At 44.9% G+C, this 15,490-nt stretch overlaps 1 protein-coding gene across 3 annotated transcripts in view; it reads right to left on the bottom strand.

Moving 5' to 3' along the window:
• Positions 1 to 15,490, bottom strand: part of GRIA1 (glutamate ionotropic receptor AMPA type subunit 1) — a 120,591-nt gene that overhangs the window by 45,387 nt on the left and 59,714 nt on the right. For all 3 annotated transcript variants that reach the window (XM_030957187.1, XM_030957186.1, XM_030957185.1), the window contains exons 5-7: positions 12,718 to 12,771; positions 1,831 to 1,992; positions 49 to 216 (exon numbers count right to left, since the gene is read on the bottom strand). In XM_030957187.1, the coding sequence (XP_030813047.1) occupies positions 49 to 216; positions 1,831 to 1,992; positions 12,718 to 12,771 (384 nt within the window). The remainder of the gene's footprint in view (positions 1 to 48; positions 217 to 1,830; positions 1,993 to 12,717; positions 12,772 to 15,490) is intronic.

Genomic DNA, 15,490 nt, shown 5'->3' with positions numbered 1-15,490 from the left:
GCCCAGCGTGCCCCCAGCACACCCACACCCCCCGGGCTGGTTGCCAACCTGCTGCAGGGCTCTCTGGATGTCGATGCCCTGTCCCCAGGGCACGGCGGGGTTGGCCAGGCAGTCGCCGGCGTTGCCGCGGCGGGAGATGTCGATGCGCTGCCGCCGAAGGTTCTGGAAGGCCTCGGCCATCACCCGCACGCCGTCATAGGTGAGCGCCGACGTGTACTGGAAACAGAAAGGGCACTCGGGGTAACCCTCCAGCTGGCTTGCTCTGATGCCCTTTGGTTTTTACCTTTTTGTTTTTTATTATTTTATATGTTCCCTGTATTCTTTGCACATGTATTTGTAGTTCTGCAGCCTATAATGTGAGTGGCTAATTTTCCTGGTAATTTTCCATAGCCCCCTAGGCAAAAAACCAAAATGAATTCAGAGCTCTAAGTCCCAAGAAGTACAAAGCCCCTGTGCTCCCTTGGTCCTTCCAGGGAACTAAAATTGAGAGCAACAGCTCCTGTGCTACCTTGGTTCTTCCTGGGAACCAAGGTTGAGAACAACTCTTCAAGATACACTTTTATGGACAGAGCACAGCTAATGCCAAGGGAAAGACTCCAAAACAAAACTTGACTCAAGAAGAAATTACATCACTACTTGTCCTCCTAATTAGTGCTTTTAATCAATTATGTTAATTCCCTAAAACCTATAAAAATGTACTTATCCCTGTGGGGTTAGGCTTCTGTGGACATCTTTTCATAACTACCCCTAAAAGCCTTTAAATAAAAATCCACCCTTATATCACCTCCTTACTAAAAGTATCTCAAGTTTAATTTCCAGGTTAAGAAAAAGGCAACACTCTGTCCTCACCACCTGTCTATGAAGTTCAACAGCATCTTGCTCCCTGTAATCTCCACTGCCCTGTTGACTCCTAAAAGTTGGTTTTGACTTTCACAGCTGGGAAGTGAAGGAGAAGCTCCTGATTTTACTCCCTGAAGAAGACTCAGCCCTAAAAGTTCTTCACCTTTTACCCAAGCATTTGTGTTTAATCAGAAGCATTGACCTGAACTTTTAAGGAGCACATTATACTGTGCAAATGTAAGCTACATGAAATCAAACAAGGGACGTTTTCTGGTCACGGATGGAGACCAGAAAATTCCATCTCAATTGGCAAAAAATTCTGCAAAACAAGAGTTTATTCAAGCAGAAACTTGTACAGAAAGCAGTGTAAAACTTGGCAATAACCATTAGAGTTAACTCTTTTTTTCTGTGATCACCCACTGATTTAGTTGTTTTCAACATTCTTAAACTAATCCCAAAGCTAACATTTCTATGGCAGAGTGTTTGTCACAAATTTATTCATTTTCAAATATTAAACAGAGAAAAACAACCTCTCCCTCCACTCATCCCTCAACAGCTTCAGGGCCTTCTGTGTCAGGAATTAAAATACTTTTTCCCTCTGTTGTACACACTGATTTGAAATTCTCAAAAAGAATATCTGGAAAGACTTTATTATCACTGGATGTCTTGTAAACAAGTCAAAGGTTAAGGACTTACAGAGACTTTTTGTTTTTTATATACTGAACATTATGAGATATTTAACTCTTAGCTTTGAGGGGGTGAAAACTGGGAGAGTGAGTGAATACATTAAATTTTGTGTTTCTTAAGAGGCAGTAACTGCAGCCTAGTAAAATTCAGATAATGTTAAGGCAAATGGAACAGCTAATGTTCACAATTATACTGAGTTCCTCAAGTGAGAATAAAGAGCCATGTGTGATCACAAAGAGGGGAGCAGAACTTGAACTGAGCCAGATGGAACCAAATGAAATGTATTTTTTTAATACCACTTGCCTTTGGTCTCTTCCAGTCCACACGTGGGTGCTCTCTGGCATCATTTTGCCTCCACTGTTGCATGATCCTGGCAGGAACAGTATCTGTGTAATTCACCAACTGGAAGCCAGTGACATTGGCTCCACTCTCTCTGAATTTGGTCAGGTCAATGTCCATGAACCCCTGGAACAGGAGAGAAACAGGAGAAGCTCATCAGAGGAAGACACCTAGATGGGAAAGAGGAATTCTGCCTATGTATGAATATGGCAGACAGCTCAGGAAAAATATCTTCCCTCTGGGAGGAAATGTCCAACTCAGGAGAGGCACCAGTTCCCCAACAATGGTGTGAACTTGCTTTTCTCACAGGTTCTGAGCTGGCCATATCCTGCAGTTACCACCCAGGGAGACAAATAATCATATTAACAACAGCTCACTTGCAAGAAAGCTACCAGAGTAATGGAAAAACATATCCTGAATAATGGATAAATGAAAAAAATTTGTAAAATATATTAAAAAGTATTTGTCAACCAGCTCTAAATTTTATACAGAATTGTTCACCCAGTCCTAATTTTCATGGACTCAGTAATCACTGGATAGGCTACTTCTTCTCAAATCACAGCTCATAGGGAAAAACAAATTCTGAACAATGAATTTTCAGCAGATCAGGAAGGAACTGGCTGGTCAGCTTCTTAAAGAAGTCTTACTACTAGAAAAGTCAATTTGCTCATCTGGGAGAAAAGAAGGTGCTTTTAGATTACTAATGAAATACATTTCTTTAATTTTCTTATTGTCCTTGTCCACTTCTGGCTCTCTGCATGTGATGAACGCGTGCGCAAATACACATGTGCATTGATCAGGGTGGCACTGCAGAATTAGTCACCCCCTTGAGTCAGAGGTGAAAAATTAATTAGAGACACACTGCAATATGGAGGGAGGGGTGATTTCTTGGTGTCCCAGCTTTGATCCCACTGCTGCTGCGCAGAACTGCTTGCAGAGGTGCTGGGACAGGGGCTGTGCCCTCCTGCATGTGGGACAGGCTGAGCTCTGCTGCTTTTTTCGTTAGGAACACAAGCACAAGAGATGTACTCAATCATCTGCACTGGCACCATCAGCAGCCTTAATGCCTGAGGGGAGATGAATGGGAGGACAGTCACAATGCCATCACCTGAGCAGCAGAAGGGCTGGCTGGAGCTCTGCCTTGCCCCTGCCCTGCTGCTGAGTGCTCTCTGCAGGCTCCTCCTCAGGCTTCTCTCTCTTGCTTGTTCCCAGACTCACCAGGATGGTGTGAGCTAAAAAAGCCAAGTTATGTCATTTCCAGGAAAACACCAAAACCAGGTTCCCAAAATGATGCTCTCTGTTCACAGGCTGAGGGAGCTAATTAGCTGATCAACTCCCAAAGTCAGATGGAGCCATTAGATGGGAACTGTTTTGGGAATAGACCTTGCCAGGAAAAGACTAAATTGCCCTCTCCCATAAGTGTCAGACTGAGGGAGTCATAAGTGACTCAAAAACGACTTTAAAGACTTTCACATTTTTTCTTCCAGAATTTTGTAGGCAATTTGGCATCCACTTACAAGGCTGAGGATTGGATACTGGTGTACAGATGCTCTAAATAGATGGCTTGTTTTGCTTCAAAGTACAGTGATTTAGGTTAAAAGAAAAAAAGTGATATTTTGTGCGTGCATACTCCTCAGAATGCTGGTTAAGCCCACATCAATCTTGTTTGTAATTGCTGGCGTAGGGGTTTCAGAAAGCCAGAGCTGTGATTAATGAATAGGAAATGCAGCAGGATAATTGTCCTTGACATCTTAATGCATTTCAGGCCAAGTGGGTTTTGACACGTAGAGCTCCTAAGGTTCAGTAAGAGGGACCTCACAGGTTGCCAACTGGGTATTCATGGCTGGGACCAAATTACACTGACATTTTGCTCCTGGGAGCTACTCAGGGGAAAAAGATCTGTCAAAAGAAACTATGGCAGAGCAACTTGAAGTTTGTGCTACCAGCTCCTCTTTGGGAGACCTACAAAGGCATGAAGAAAAGTCCAAGTTCACTGCAGAGTATGAATAAGATGACTGGTGTGTTAAGCCCCCTCAGAATGCAGATTTAAATAGGAAAAAGAAAAGTTATGACAGCAGTGATGAGACAGCAGTGGTTGAAACCAGTGTATTTCACTGCTTTCCCCAAATAAAACCATTCTAAAACTGAAGCAAATATTCCACAATATTCATTGGGATTCATTGCATAAAATTGGGATTCATTGCATAAAATTTTTAAAGAGTCTGAATAAATGACAGGAATTATTTCTTCCTGAAGATTGTACTATTTTTTCTCCACTGAATCTTGACATAATTCAGGTTCTTTAAAAAGTGTGGAGACCTCTGAAGATTTTCCAATAATTTGAGGCAGTTGGGACCATAGAGGACATCATTAACCTTGAAGTCATCTTTGCATTTTGGCTGCTATCAACGGCTGAAATAATTGTTTTCACCTGTTATCCCTCCTTTACATACCCCAGCACAAGGATATTATAGAAATGCTCCTAATTACAAAGGAATTTTAATCACCACACTGAAATCTGCTCAGAGCAGGTCTGGGGAACATGAAAGCCAATGAACATGGAAATCCAGAGGTCAAATATTTTAGAAAATAATTCCCAGAGCAGGTGAGTTCTTGCTAGCAAGCATATAAACAAAAAAGCCATCAAGAGTTATGCAGACTGGTTTTTGAAAATGCTTCTATTGACAAAGTGGGAGCAGGAATTCAACATGCTTATCTGTCCTTCTGGAATATCAGTCAGTGCTTGTAGGAAACAGGAGAACAAGAGAATTACAATATTTGCAACTAAAGAAATCATCAATCATCTGTCACTGTGTACTAACTATAGACACATATTGCAAAAAAAGAAAAAAAGAGAGAGATTTTATTTCGTTTTCAACTGGCTGTATATGAGAAACAGAAAACAAACTCTTAAAACTTGGCTAAGAAAAGACTGTAACCCATGACTAAGGGGCAGCAGCTGTGCTTTTGCAGTAATATGTTTAGCATCAACCAGTTTGGGAAAGAACTAGCCCAGAAACGCTTCCCTCTGTCATCCAACCAAGCACAGCAAGAAGTGAACAGTGCTGCAAGGATGTACTCCATGTCACCCCATGGAGTGATCAAATGGTTTTGAAACTGTTCTTAAAATTTGCTGGGGAATACTGAAAAAAACCCACTTTGCAGCCATGTCTGGAGCAAGTTCAGGGAAATGAGCTGAGCCCCTGGAATTTGGCTGTGTGTGACTTTCTTCAAGCTCTTGACACCCTGAAGCATTTGGGATGTGTCTGTGGGACATGCAGGGATCATCCTTCACCTCCCTGCCCAGCACTGGAATCCCGCAGGGAGGAAGAGGAGGAACATGGGAGCTCAGAGTGCAGCTCCCGTGGACAAGCAGGCACCCAGAGCACAGGGCCAGTGCCCAGGGTGTGGGTGCTCCAGGGGACACAAGAATCCTGCAGGCACAGCTGTCCCTGGGAACCAGCAAACATCCATCAGCCCCCCCACGGCAGGATCAGCTGTCCCTTGGACTCAAACTCACTTCACAAAAGCACCTCAGCAGCCCAGAGGATGTGCCTTCCTGCCTTGCACACCCCTGGAAACCGCCTGGCTCTCTCCAAATGCCACGGAACGAGCAGGCTGACAATGAACCACACAAATCTGGTCCCTCCTCCAGCCTGCTCTGACTCACAGCATCTGCAGCACGCTGCTCCAGCAGCAGCCAGGCTGGGTTCAAAGGAGGGAAGAACTTGCTCTTTAGCCCTTCCCACGGGCTCCTCTCTGCATTAATGGACCTCACAGAGCAATTAAGTGCAGGGTGTTGCTGTGAGGAAATAATATGGGCAGCTATTACAGACCCTTGTGGCTTCAAATAGAAAACAGTACTAGGAAAGGGTTTATCCTCCCTGTGCTTTCCTTGATGCATCTGTTCTTTATGCTGTTCTTAAACTGAAAGCAGTTTTCAGCCAAAGGTTGTTTTACTGTCCCATTTGCTGCTTTGGTTGCTGGGAGAGGCATCAGCAAGTCACACATTTATATTCCTCTCCACTGCTTGTGGGCTCAATCATCAAAGGAAATGCATAATGCAAGAAGACTGATGACTTGAAATGGGCCTCATGAATCCATCTTGATTAAGTGGTCCACAAAGGATCTGCCTTGAAAAGAAAGTCCCTCCAGAAATGAGCCAGCTTCTAATTTGTACCCTGGACACTGTGAGGAGCCAGAACATTGAGTGGGCAGTGTGGGCAGCTGTCAGTGTAGGGAAAACCTCATCCCTTCGTCCACAACCATGCTCAAATCTAGATCTTCACAGACTGCCCTGCATCTCTCCTTTCACCCTCATATTTCACTGCCTCACTGTCCTGAACTCTGCCTCCTGATGACCCTTGGTGGCACAGCTGCTGGTAGGACACCATCCCAGCAATGGCAACGCACCCACACCTCCAGATTCTCTTTGTATTTCACTGAGCTCACATTAACTGCTGGCCCTTCCCCTGCAGGTGCCTCCTGTGATGCCTTTGAAGCTGCAGAAGCACGGGCTGAGCTCTGGGCAGGCTGTGGGCTCAGAAACCACCCCAGAGCCCAGCTGAAAACCTCCCTGCCTGTGCTCCAAGCCTCCTCCTTCCCTGGGATAAAGAACATTAGAGAGTCTCCTTGAAGACACACACGTTCCTGAGAAACAGTGCTGTTTTCTCTCCTCCTGCTGCATCTTCTGAACTCTCCAGGTCTCCCCCTGAGACTGGCAAACTCAGCTTTGAATGAGGAGAGGGGAAAACCACCCCTTTCTCTTGAATTGCCTGGAGAAGGCTTGTTGGCTGGAGGCAACAGAGCCCCCTGATCCCAGGGAGGAGTATTAGGTTTTTTAAGTCTCTTTCTGTCTGGGATGAAGAGACTGGAGTCTGCTTTCTCTTTTCTTTAATAGCACACTGAAATATTCCTTTTCAAGCCAAAAGCATTGAAGCAATTCACCCTGAGCTTGGGTGGGTGCCACAGAAACCTGTGGCAGCGTTGGGAAACTGGCCCAGCTCTGTTTAAATGCATGACTTGCAATGCCAGACTACTTCCTTGCAGCAGATTTTATGATTATAAGAAACTTTGCAAAGCAAAATTTTTGCTTCTGAATGGCTGTAGATGAGCTGAGTGAATACAAAGTGGTTCCTGTCACTCCAAGGTACAGCAGTGACTTACTGCAGGGAGCAAGAAATGGAGTGCTTCCAGACAGAGCAGCTCTAATACCCCAAATTATCTTCAAGCTTAACTTCTCCAGTGAAGCATCATTCCTCACTCCCATCACTTTGTATTAATAAGGAGGCAATGTCAAAAAAGAGCCCATCTGCTCCAGTCTCATTCCACTGTGCCTTCCAATGGGAGAGGAGCTCTCCTCTGCAGAGTTATTCATGTGTCAGATCCCACTGGGGCAGCAAAACGTGTGAGTCCCCACTGGGACTTAGGAGTGAGTGAAGAAAGGGAAAAGAAAGGAGAAGGGGGCACTGTCAGACAGCTTCCCAGCCCTGCAGCTTGATGAGAGTGTTTTGTCCTGTCTGTAGTTACAACACAAGCCAAGTGAGGTGAGAATCCAGCCTCTAAGCACAAGGGGTTGGAGGTGAACAGCAACTTCTCCTTGGTGCAGCTCTGCAGATTTTTTTTGTGTGTATTATTTGCCCAATCTTGCAGCTGCAGCACATTGTGGATATAAATGACCACACACATCTTGTCAGAAGGCTCAGTCCAGGCAGGGGAAGGGATGCTCTGGGTGGATGTTTGTGCATTAGAGAGCTTCCAGGGCATAAACTGATTTAAAGGTTTGGGAAATGTGCCGTGCAGTGGCAGATGCCATGAATTCAATCAAAGATATGATTAAGGGATGACCTGATCCCAGTTTGCAAGGACCTAAACATCAGTAATGGAATATTTTGTCTAGCAAACAGAAGCATAAATCTGGTCGAGGAAGCTGAAGCTAAGCATGTTCTGACTAGAAGAGAGGACAAATGAAGTCACCATGAGGCAGATACTGTGGATTTACACATCACCACTTGCAGCTGAGCTGGGATAATGGATTAGGAGACTGCAAATGGCTGAGGAAACCTTTTAGTTTAACACCATTTTGCTGAAGTTTAAGCAAACACATTTTTCCTTCCAATAGCTGTAATATAATCTGTCAGTTACTCACCTGATGCTCTGATTTTTTTAAGCCACAGTAAGTCACTCATGTTTTTGAGTCCTCATTAACTACTACAAAAATCCTCCCAAGGTTGCTGCTCATATTATCCTGTGTGGGCAAGTTTTGTATCAAACCAGATAATTTTCTTATACATGAGACACTCAAGTTCAAGCAAAATTTAATTCAGGGCACTGCTGTGTCTCTTACTATCAGTAATTCAGATGAGATAATGTTATATGGGGTTCTTCTGCTTGATAATTTTTGAGTCAGGACAGAAGAGCTGTTTGGAAGTGAAATGCAGAATTTTCACTGATATATTATATTGTCTTTCTCTGAGCAGAATGATTTTTGGGTTTTTTTTTAATATATTCTCTATTTTTTTATACATGTATTTGTAGTTCTGTGCCCTATTGTATCTGTGGCTAGTTTCCCCAGTACTTTTCCCTACCTTTTCCCTAGGCAGAAAGACAAAACACATTCCAAGACCCCAATTCCATCTTGGTTCTTTCTGGGATGCAAGGCTGAAAAGCTCTTCAAGACACATTTTCATAAAGTTTAGTTTCCATCTGAGGGGGGAAGATTTAGAGATGGTTGAACTGGGGGAAATTGCATCATCTCTTGTGCTCCTAATTGGTGATTTTTGTCAATTATGTTAATTTGCTAAACTTATAACACTGCATTCACCCCATGGGGTGGTGAGCATTTTGTGAACATTTTTCCATATCTGCCTATGGAGGCCTCCAATCAAGACCAACCTTTATATTACCTCCTATACTAATATTTTCTCAAAAGTGTGCTGTTTTATTTCTAGATTCCCTAAGGCATCACAGTAACCTCCACCAGCACCAAAACTGCCAGCAAAGGGAAACTGTCCATGGCCTAACTCAGTGCTGACACAGGCTGATGTAGAATGGCACAGGAAAATGTGCTTATCTTTGCTAATCAACACTGTTTTTACCTTTACTTTTCCCTGCTACACCTGCCATCAGCAATCTCGTACACTTATCTATTCATCTTCAAAAAAAAGAGCCCTTGCTGAAAGAACAACTCGGTCTAATGCACCAGGAAAGAAAAAGAGGCTGAAACACTGGATGTGGCAGCTGTCTTTCATACTTCTCCTTTAAAGACAGGTCACATGAATGTCCCTCATTTAATGATAAAGATTTTTCTCTGCCCAAGCTGATGCTCTCCCACTCCTGACAGTAGTCAGCTCACATCCATGGCATAGGACAAACAGATACACAAAGCCAAGGTTATGGGCAAAAAGCCTGAACATCAAAAGAAAGGAATCCCAGAAGTTTCTAAGCCTGTTCCTCTGATACTATTGACTGTATTTTTTTTACTCTTTGTGGTTGCTAGAACTGATGATCTCAAAGGCTGAGAACAAAGCTTAGAAAAATGAGACTCACAGAAACAAACACTTTTAAAAGTTGCCAAATCTCTTTGAGCTCCACAGGGGGAAAGAGAGAGAGAGAAAGATGACTGCAAACTGCCAGTGCACCTGACAAATACCCAGGTTAGCTCTGGTAAAATCTCACTGGGGTAACTCTGATGGTACTGGTTAAAAAGACCAGGATTTCATCAGTTTGCAAAAGCCATGAAGAGTGCCAAAGTTGGCTCGAGGAGAAGGAGGGATGCTCACAGAAACCCTTCCCCTGGCAGGGATGTTGCAGTCAGACCTTCATGGGATGGGCAGGGCTGGGGAGACAAGAGAAGTTGTGTCTTTAGCAGGTGTAGCACATCCAGAGAAGGATGTTTGCCCATGGCCTAGGGTGCAGAATGGTTTCATTTTGTTTGTGAACACAGAAATATTATTGTCTCACCTTGGCAACAGCAATTTCACTGAAAAGGAAAGCTGTTCCTGCTAGGAAATACCAGCTTTCACTTGCTGCTGTCAAATTCTGCTCAGCACTTTACTACAGCTCACCCAGAGCAACTGCTGGGCAAACACTCAGCAAGGCTAATGCAAGGCAGTGACTGCCCATGGATTGGCTGTGGACAGACAGGGAATTCCTCCATTCCAAACTGTGCCTATGGATGATTTTTTTTAGACCTTATTCAGCCTGTGCAATGCCTTACAAACTCATTTTGCATTCCTGATGGAACACCAGTTTGAAGCTGCTGTGACTGGGCAGTGGTGTGCTGCTGCTTGGGTTTTTCAGCTCTGTATAGCTCTGAACAAGCATATAGCTAAAAAAAGGAATTTAAGTGGGGTTACCCAGAAATGTTTGCCAATATTTGCTTTCAGTGTGTCATTTCCATAACCATGTCCCCATTTTTCCATGCCCAAGTAGGTCAGGCAAAAGGCAGGGGTTGGAAATTCCTCCCCTTGCTCCAGCTAGTGCAGGAAACTTGGTGGCTACGAACGGGCTGAGGGTTCCCTTGTCCTGATCTTTACACAGGGTGAGAATCCTAACTCAGGACTGCCTCAGCCAGCACAGGGCATGAAAAATAACTCATTTGGAAACCCAACACTTCCGGGTTTTAGCTCTTAATGTATTCTCTGAGGACTCAGTGCTCCAGGAGGAGGCAGTTCCCCAAGCAGGGCTGCTCTCCAGGCACACGGGCGCGCACGAGGGTACGGGAGTGTGCGTGGGCAACGCACGCCCTGTCATCCTAGGACATGTCTGCAGGGGGAAATGAGGGGTGTTTGAGGTCTACCACTATGAGTGTGAGTCAGTGGGAATAAATTACAGCACGCTACACCCTCTGGAGGCTCTAATCCAGCCATGAGGTGTCCTCAGAAGAGGGTAAAACCTGCTGTGATCTCTCGGATCAGAGCGCTCGCACCAGGGTTTAACCCTGCCAGAGGCCAGCTTCTGCCAATCTCTCATAAAATCCCTGGCCATCCTCACTCAGGGAGGCTTGCTGTCCTTCCTTGCTGCCCTGTGGTCTCAGAAACATGGGATCTTCAGGGCCTTTTGCCATTCTCCTTGCTGAACCCATCATCCAGTAGCTCTTGCATGGTGCAGCACATTACAGGAGCTGATTTGGCTGCTGGTGTCTGAACCTGCCCACATTAATCTGCCCTGGAAAAGACCTTCTTAACCTTGAGGAGTGCCAGGATTTTTTTAAAAATAGTTTTCCCATGTTGTCTGATTATCCCCCACTCTTTTTTCTTTTTTTTAAGTACTCCCCTCTCTGACTTTTGGCTCTTGTGTGATGCTGGGTTTTAAGGAGCAGGAAAGACCAAAGGTGAAGCTTGAATTCCTTTCACTCTGCTCCTTCTCCCCAGAATCCAAGCTGCTTGGAAAGCACACCAGTGAATTCTGGTGGTCCTGTCAGACGCTGTGGGACCCAAAGCCTCCTCCACTGAGCTGCAGCGGAGGCAGAATGTCCCTGCAGAGAGGCTGGAGAAATGAAAAGCCTTTTGCTCCAAGTTAATTATTTATAAACCCTGTTGGCTGAGTATGCAACCTCTCCCAGCCAGCTCTGTCCTCTCAGCATTTGTGCAAAGGCTGAGAAAACACATTAAAGATGGGACAAGTGTACTTTTCTCTGGGTGAAGGTGAGGGAGAGTGGTATCCTAAGAAATGTCCTTCAAATCTCCTACACCTGAGTGGTAGTTCAGCTCACCTCGTGCCTTTCATGCATTTATCCTTATGAAACTGTGCAGGGGGAAGAGGTGATATTGTCATTCAGCCTTCTGTGTGGGTGTACTTAAAATTGCACAGGCATGTTCACTCCAGTGACTCCAGCTCACTTTCCTGCTTAACTTTAATGAAGGGACTTTCATAAACATCCAGGACCTGGGTTATGGCAAATAATAATTTTTTTTAAATTAGCAGCTGAAGTTATTGGCTGCTCTGTAGTTTTGCATGTCTCCCCCTGCACAAGGTAACATTTTAATCTCTGTAATTACACGGTAGGCAGCCAGCACAGGGTGCAGGGTCAGTACAGGGCACTGCAGGGTAATGATGTGGCCATTTTTGCCTGGTAAATTACAGAGTTATCTTGGGACTGAGAAAAGGAGAAGGGCAGCAACTGCTTGACTAATTGGTAGTTTAAAGTTTAATTACCCCAGGGCTGACGTGCTGCCTCCCAGATGCTGCTCTGTGCTGAAAGAACAGGTCCAGAGCCTGCACATGGCTCACCCCACAGGGACACAGAAATCCCAGGAGAGCAGCTCCAGAGTGCCAGCAGCAGCCCAGCCTCTGCAGTGCACCCTCCTGGACGGATGGACACATCTGGGGAGGAGAGGGAAGGAGCTCTGCTGTGGAAAACCTCAATTTCTCTGTTACCTCTCCCCTAATCTCCCTAGGCAAAGAAATTTTCCATCCTCCTGTGAGACTTGCTCCAGGAAGATGGCCCTGCCACTGCCCAGTGCTGCCCTGTCCTCAGGCAGCACCTCCCTGCAGTAAAGGGAGAATCCTTTCCTTAAAGAAATCTTTGCATTCAGTTCTCTCCCTAGAGCCATGACAGTCAGATTTCATTTAGCACCAAGGGGGGAGTGATAAAATTACTTTGGCCTGCATCTGTCATCCAGCCAAGGTCAAACCACTGCAAAACCCCAGCACACTTGGAGATACCCTGCAGATAATCTTGCTGGATCAAGAGAGAAAACTCCACAAGAAGAGCACAGCAAAAGACTTTGGTATTTTTTTTTTACCTAGAAGGTGGATGAGAAAAAGAGTGTACAGCTCAGTAATTATAAATATAGTGCTTTACGAAACTGAGAGATAGGAAAAACCCCACCAATTAGGGTAACTCACCATATTTGCCAGAATGTAGTGGTATCCATTCCCATTTTTTTCAAGCGAGATGATCTGCAAGATAAAAAACGAGGATAATTAGCAGAGATCAACAAAGGAAGAAGAATATCTGTTATCTGCCCTTTCTCACTCTTATTTTTCCTTGCTGAGACTCTTCAGCTGTGAGCAGGAAAACATAGCAAAAGAAAAGTTCCCAAGCTTATTAGAGGATGGCCAGAGCTTTCACACTTGATACCTGAGCAGCAAATCTGAAATTAGACAGGACAAGATCCCCAAGAACATTGTGCAGGCAGGGAGAGAAAACGACCAAACCAACCTGTTTCCTACAGGCTCAGGCAGAAAAAAAAAGCCTTAACAAGATTTGTATTTTAGACATCAAAGGAACAAATGGGGAGTTGGAGTCTCTGTGTCCTATGAAAGCAACTGAAACATTAGGTAAAACTAGAGAGCAATCCTGCACATCCTTCCACTGCAAACACCTGCCTGGGAGAGATGGCTGGAAGTTTAGGTTATGGGTAAGTTTTTGTGCACCAGTGGAGTTTCAAACTACATCTCCAGAATGAAGCTGTTTGGGCAAGCCACAGAGGATTCCCCTGCATGTTCACTGAGATAAATTATAGGTTCACATGCATGGTGTCCCATACATGTGCTTTGCCACTTACCTTTGTCCCTGACACAGCAGAGTCAGGTTTTTATTTTCTTTTATCATCACAATTGCTTACCAATCTGTAACAACTAACTTTTTCTGTGTTAGCTGGAAAAGTTTCCCTTTCTTTTCCCTTTGCTACCTGTTGCAGATTTGCCTGTGACTGGGGGGAACAGAGGCACTCATCAGTTGGCCTGTGTATTTTTCTCCCTTAATTTAAAAAGGGTACAGAAAGAATACTCCTAAAAGTCTTCATTATTCTTGCTGACTCCATTTTTTCATTGAAATCCCTCTCTATTGATTTCCAGCAGCACTGTTAAATTCTTACTAGTTTACTAGTCAGATACCATCTGCAATTGAGCCACTCTACAAACAGAAAGAAGAAAGTGGAAAAAAAAGGCCCAAATGCCCTCAAAGCCTGTACAAACACAAGATTTGCCAGTTTCTGAGAGAACTCTGCTGTTTCCATTAGGTTTCTTGGCTGGCAACACTACCTCTTATTTCCATTGTCATATGAATTGATTCCGAATTGCTGCCTGCATTGCCAACAGGCACAGGCAAAATCTGCACAAACTGCAGTGAGGACAGAAAGATACTCAGAGCCAGAATGATCCTAAAACCACTGCAGATTCAGCCAGAAATCAGTGTACCTAGGACTGGTCTCTGGTACCAGGCTGGCAGCAGGTATTTGAGAAGTGTCAGATGAGGGCAGAGACTGATCCTCCCCATGGGACAGCACTCCCAGATTATCATGAGCAGTCATTTAGGGATTTCCAAATGGATAATAAATGAGCTGACACTTGCTCTGTGCAACTGGTTCGTCTACCTTAGCCCTTCTCTGATGAAGTGCTCTTGTATGCATAATAAAACTCATCTGGTTCTCAGCGTTAACGTGGGGGTGGCAATTAACTCCAATGAAGGCTTCATTTAGAAGCAGTTCCTTACACAGCTAATGCCAGCTCCACCAGCTTCCCTGCACAGGATCCCTCAGTGTGGCTTCTGCTGAGGCATCTGGAGCTCTCAGAAAAATCCTCTGTCTACCTAAAGCTGTGAAGATATACACCTCATTATGGGTGGTTTTCTGAGTATCTTCCATTGCCTGATCTAAGAACAAAAGCAGACCAAACTCGTCCCTTTCCATCCATCAGCTGAGACTGACCTTTGCAGCAAGTCCCAGACCTCGCAGGAGGAAGGAGAATCTCTGGTGCACTGGGATGTCTAAGAATTATGATCCAATTCCCCTTTTCTCCAGTGTCAACAATAGCTGGCACTGGCTCCTTCAGCCCCAGCTCTCCTTTGTTATTTTATGAGGTGTCAGAGCCGATGAACCGAGGAGGGCTGCCATCCAGCTCTCCCTGAGCTGTTAATCTTACAGCCCATCCACCTGAATTATGAAGCTCGTTTCCTGTGTTTTACACAGTTATTTGTGATCTTAATTTATTTTAAAACGCTTGCTCAGTCCTAATGCGTCCGGACAGCAGTAGCAAGCTGAGGTTATAATAGCATTTATCACTCCTCCTGACTGTGGTGAGAGGCTGTGCTGGGCTGCATGCTGATTGCTCACTTGGGCCACCTGGGTTTCATTACCCACTTCTTAATGGGAGAGTTTGACATCTATTAGAGAGAAATCCTCTCAGAGTGAAACACTGGCAGAGGAGAAATTCTAGTTACTCATTTTAATGAGAGACAAGGAAGAAACAATAGAGGGCTTTGATGGAACACAGCCCACCCAGTACTTATCCCATTAAGGCTGCACAGCACAACCCCATGGCTACCTGCCCTGATCCAAGGCCTGCCTCACAAATGACAAATCAAACCCTTGAGACATGACGCAGAGAAATCTCCCGGAGAGAAACCAAGTCATTTTTAACACACAGAGCTCTGGCTCCTCCACAGCTGAGGGCTGCCTTGCTGGAGTCACTGGTGTTATTTGTGTTTTGTGTATGGAGGGAAAATGAAAAGCAGCGGTGTGGGTGTGAGAGGCACAGGTGCTGGACAGCCATCCCCAGCTCTCCTGCTCACTGTGGAGCACAAATCACAAATCCACTGCCACTGAGAGACAGAGACAGGCTTGTCAGGGAAGAAGATAAATGCATTGAAATGTCCCCGAGAGGCTGAGGCAGCTTT

Source organism: Camarhynchus parvulus, chromosome 13, assembly GCF_901933205.1.
Source record: "Camarhynchus parvulus chromosome 13, STF_HiC, whole genome shotgun sequence".
Lineage (NCBI taxonomy): Eukaryota > Metazoa > Chordata > Aves > Passeriformes > Thraupidae > Camarhynchus > Camarhynchus parvulus.
Note: the sequence above shows the minus strand (reverse complement) of the source record. Positions and strands in the feature narration are given on the sequence as shown.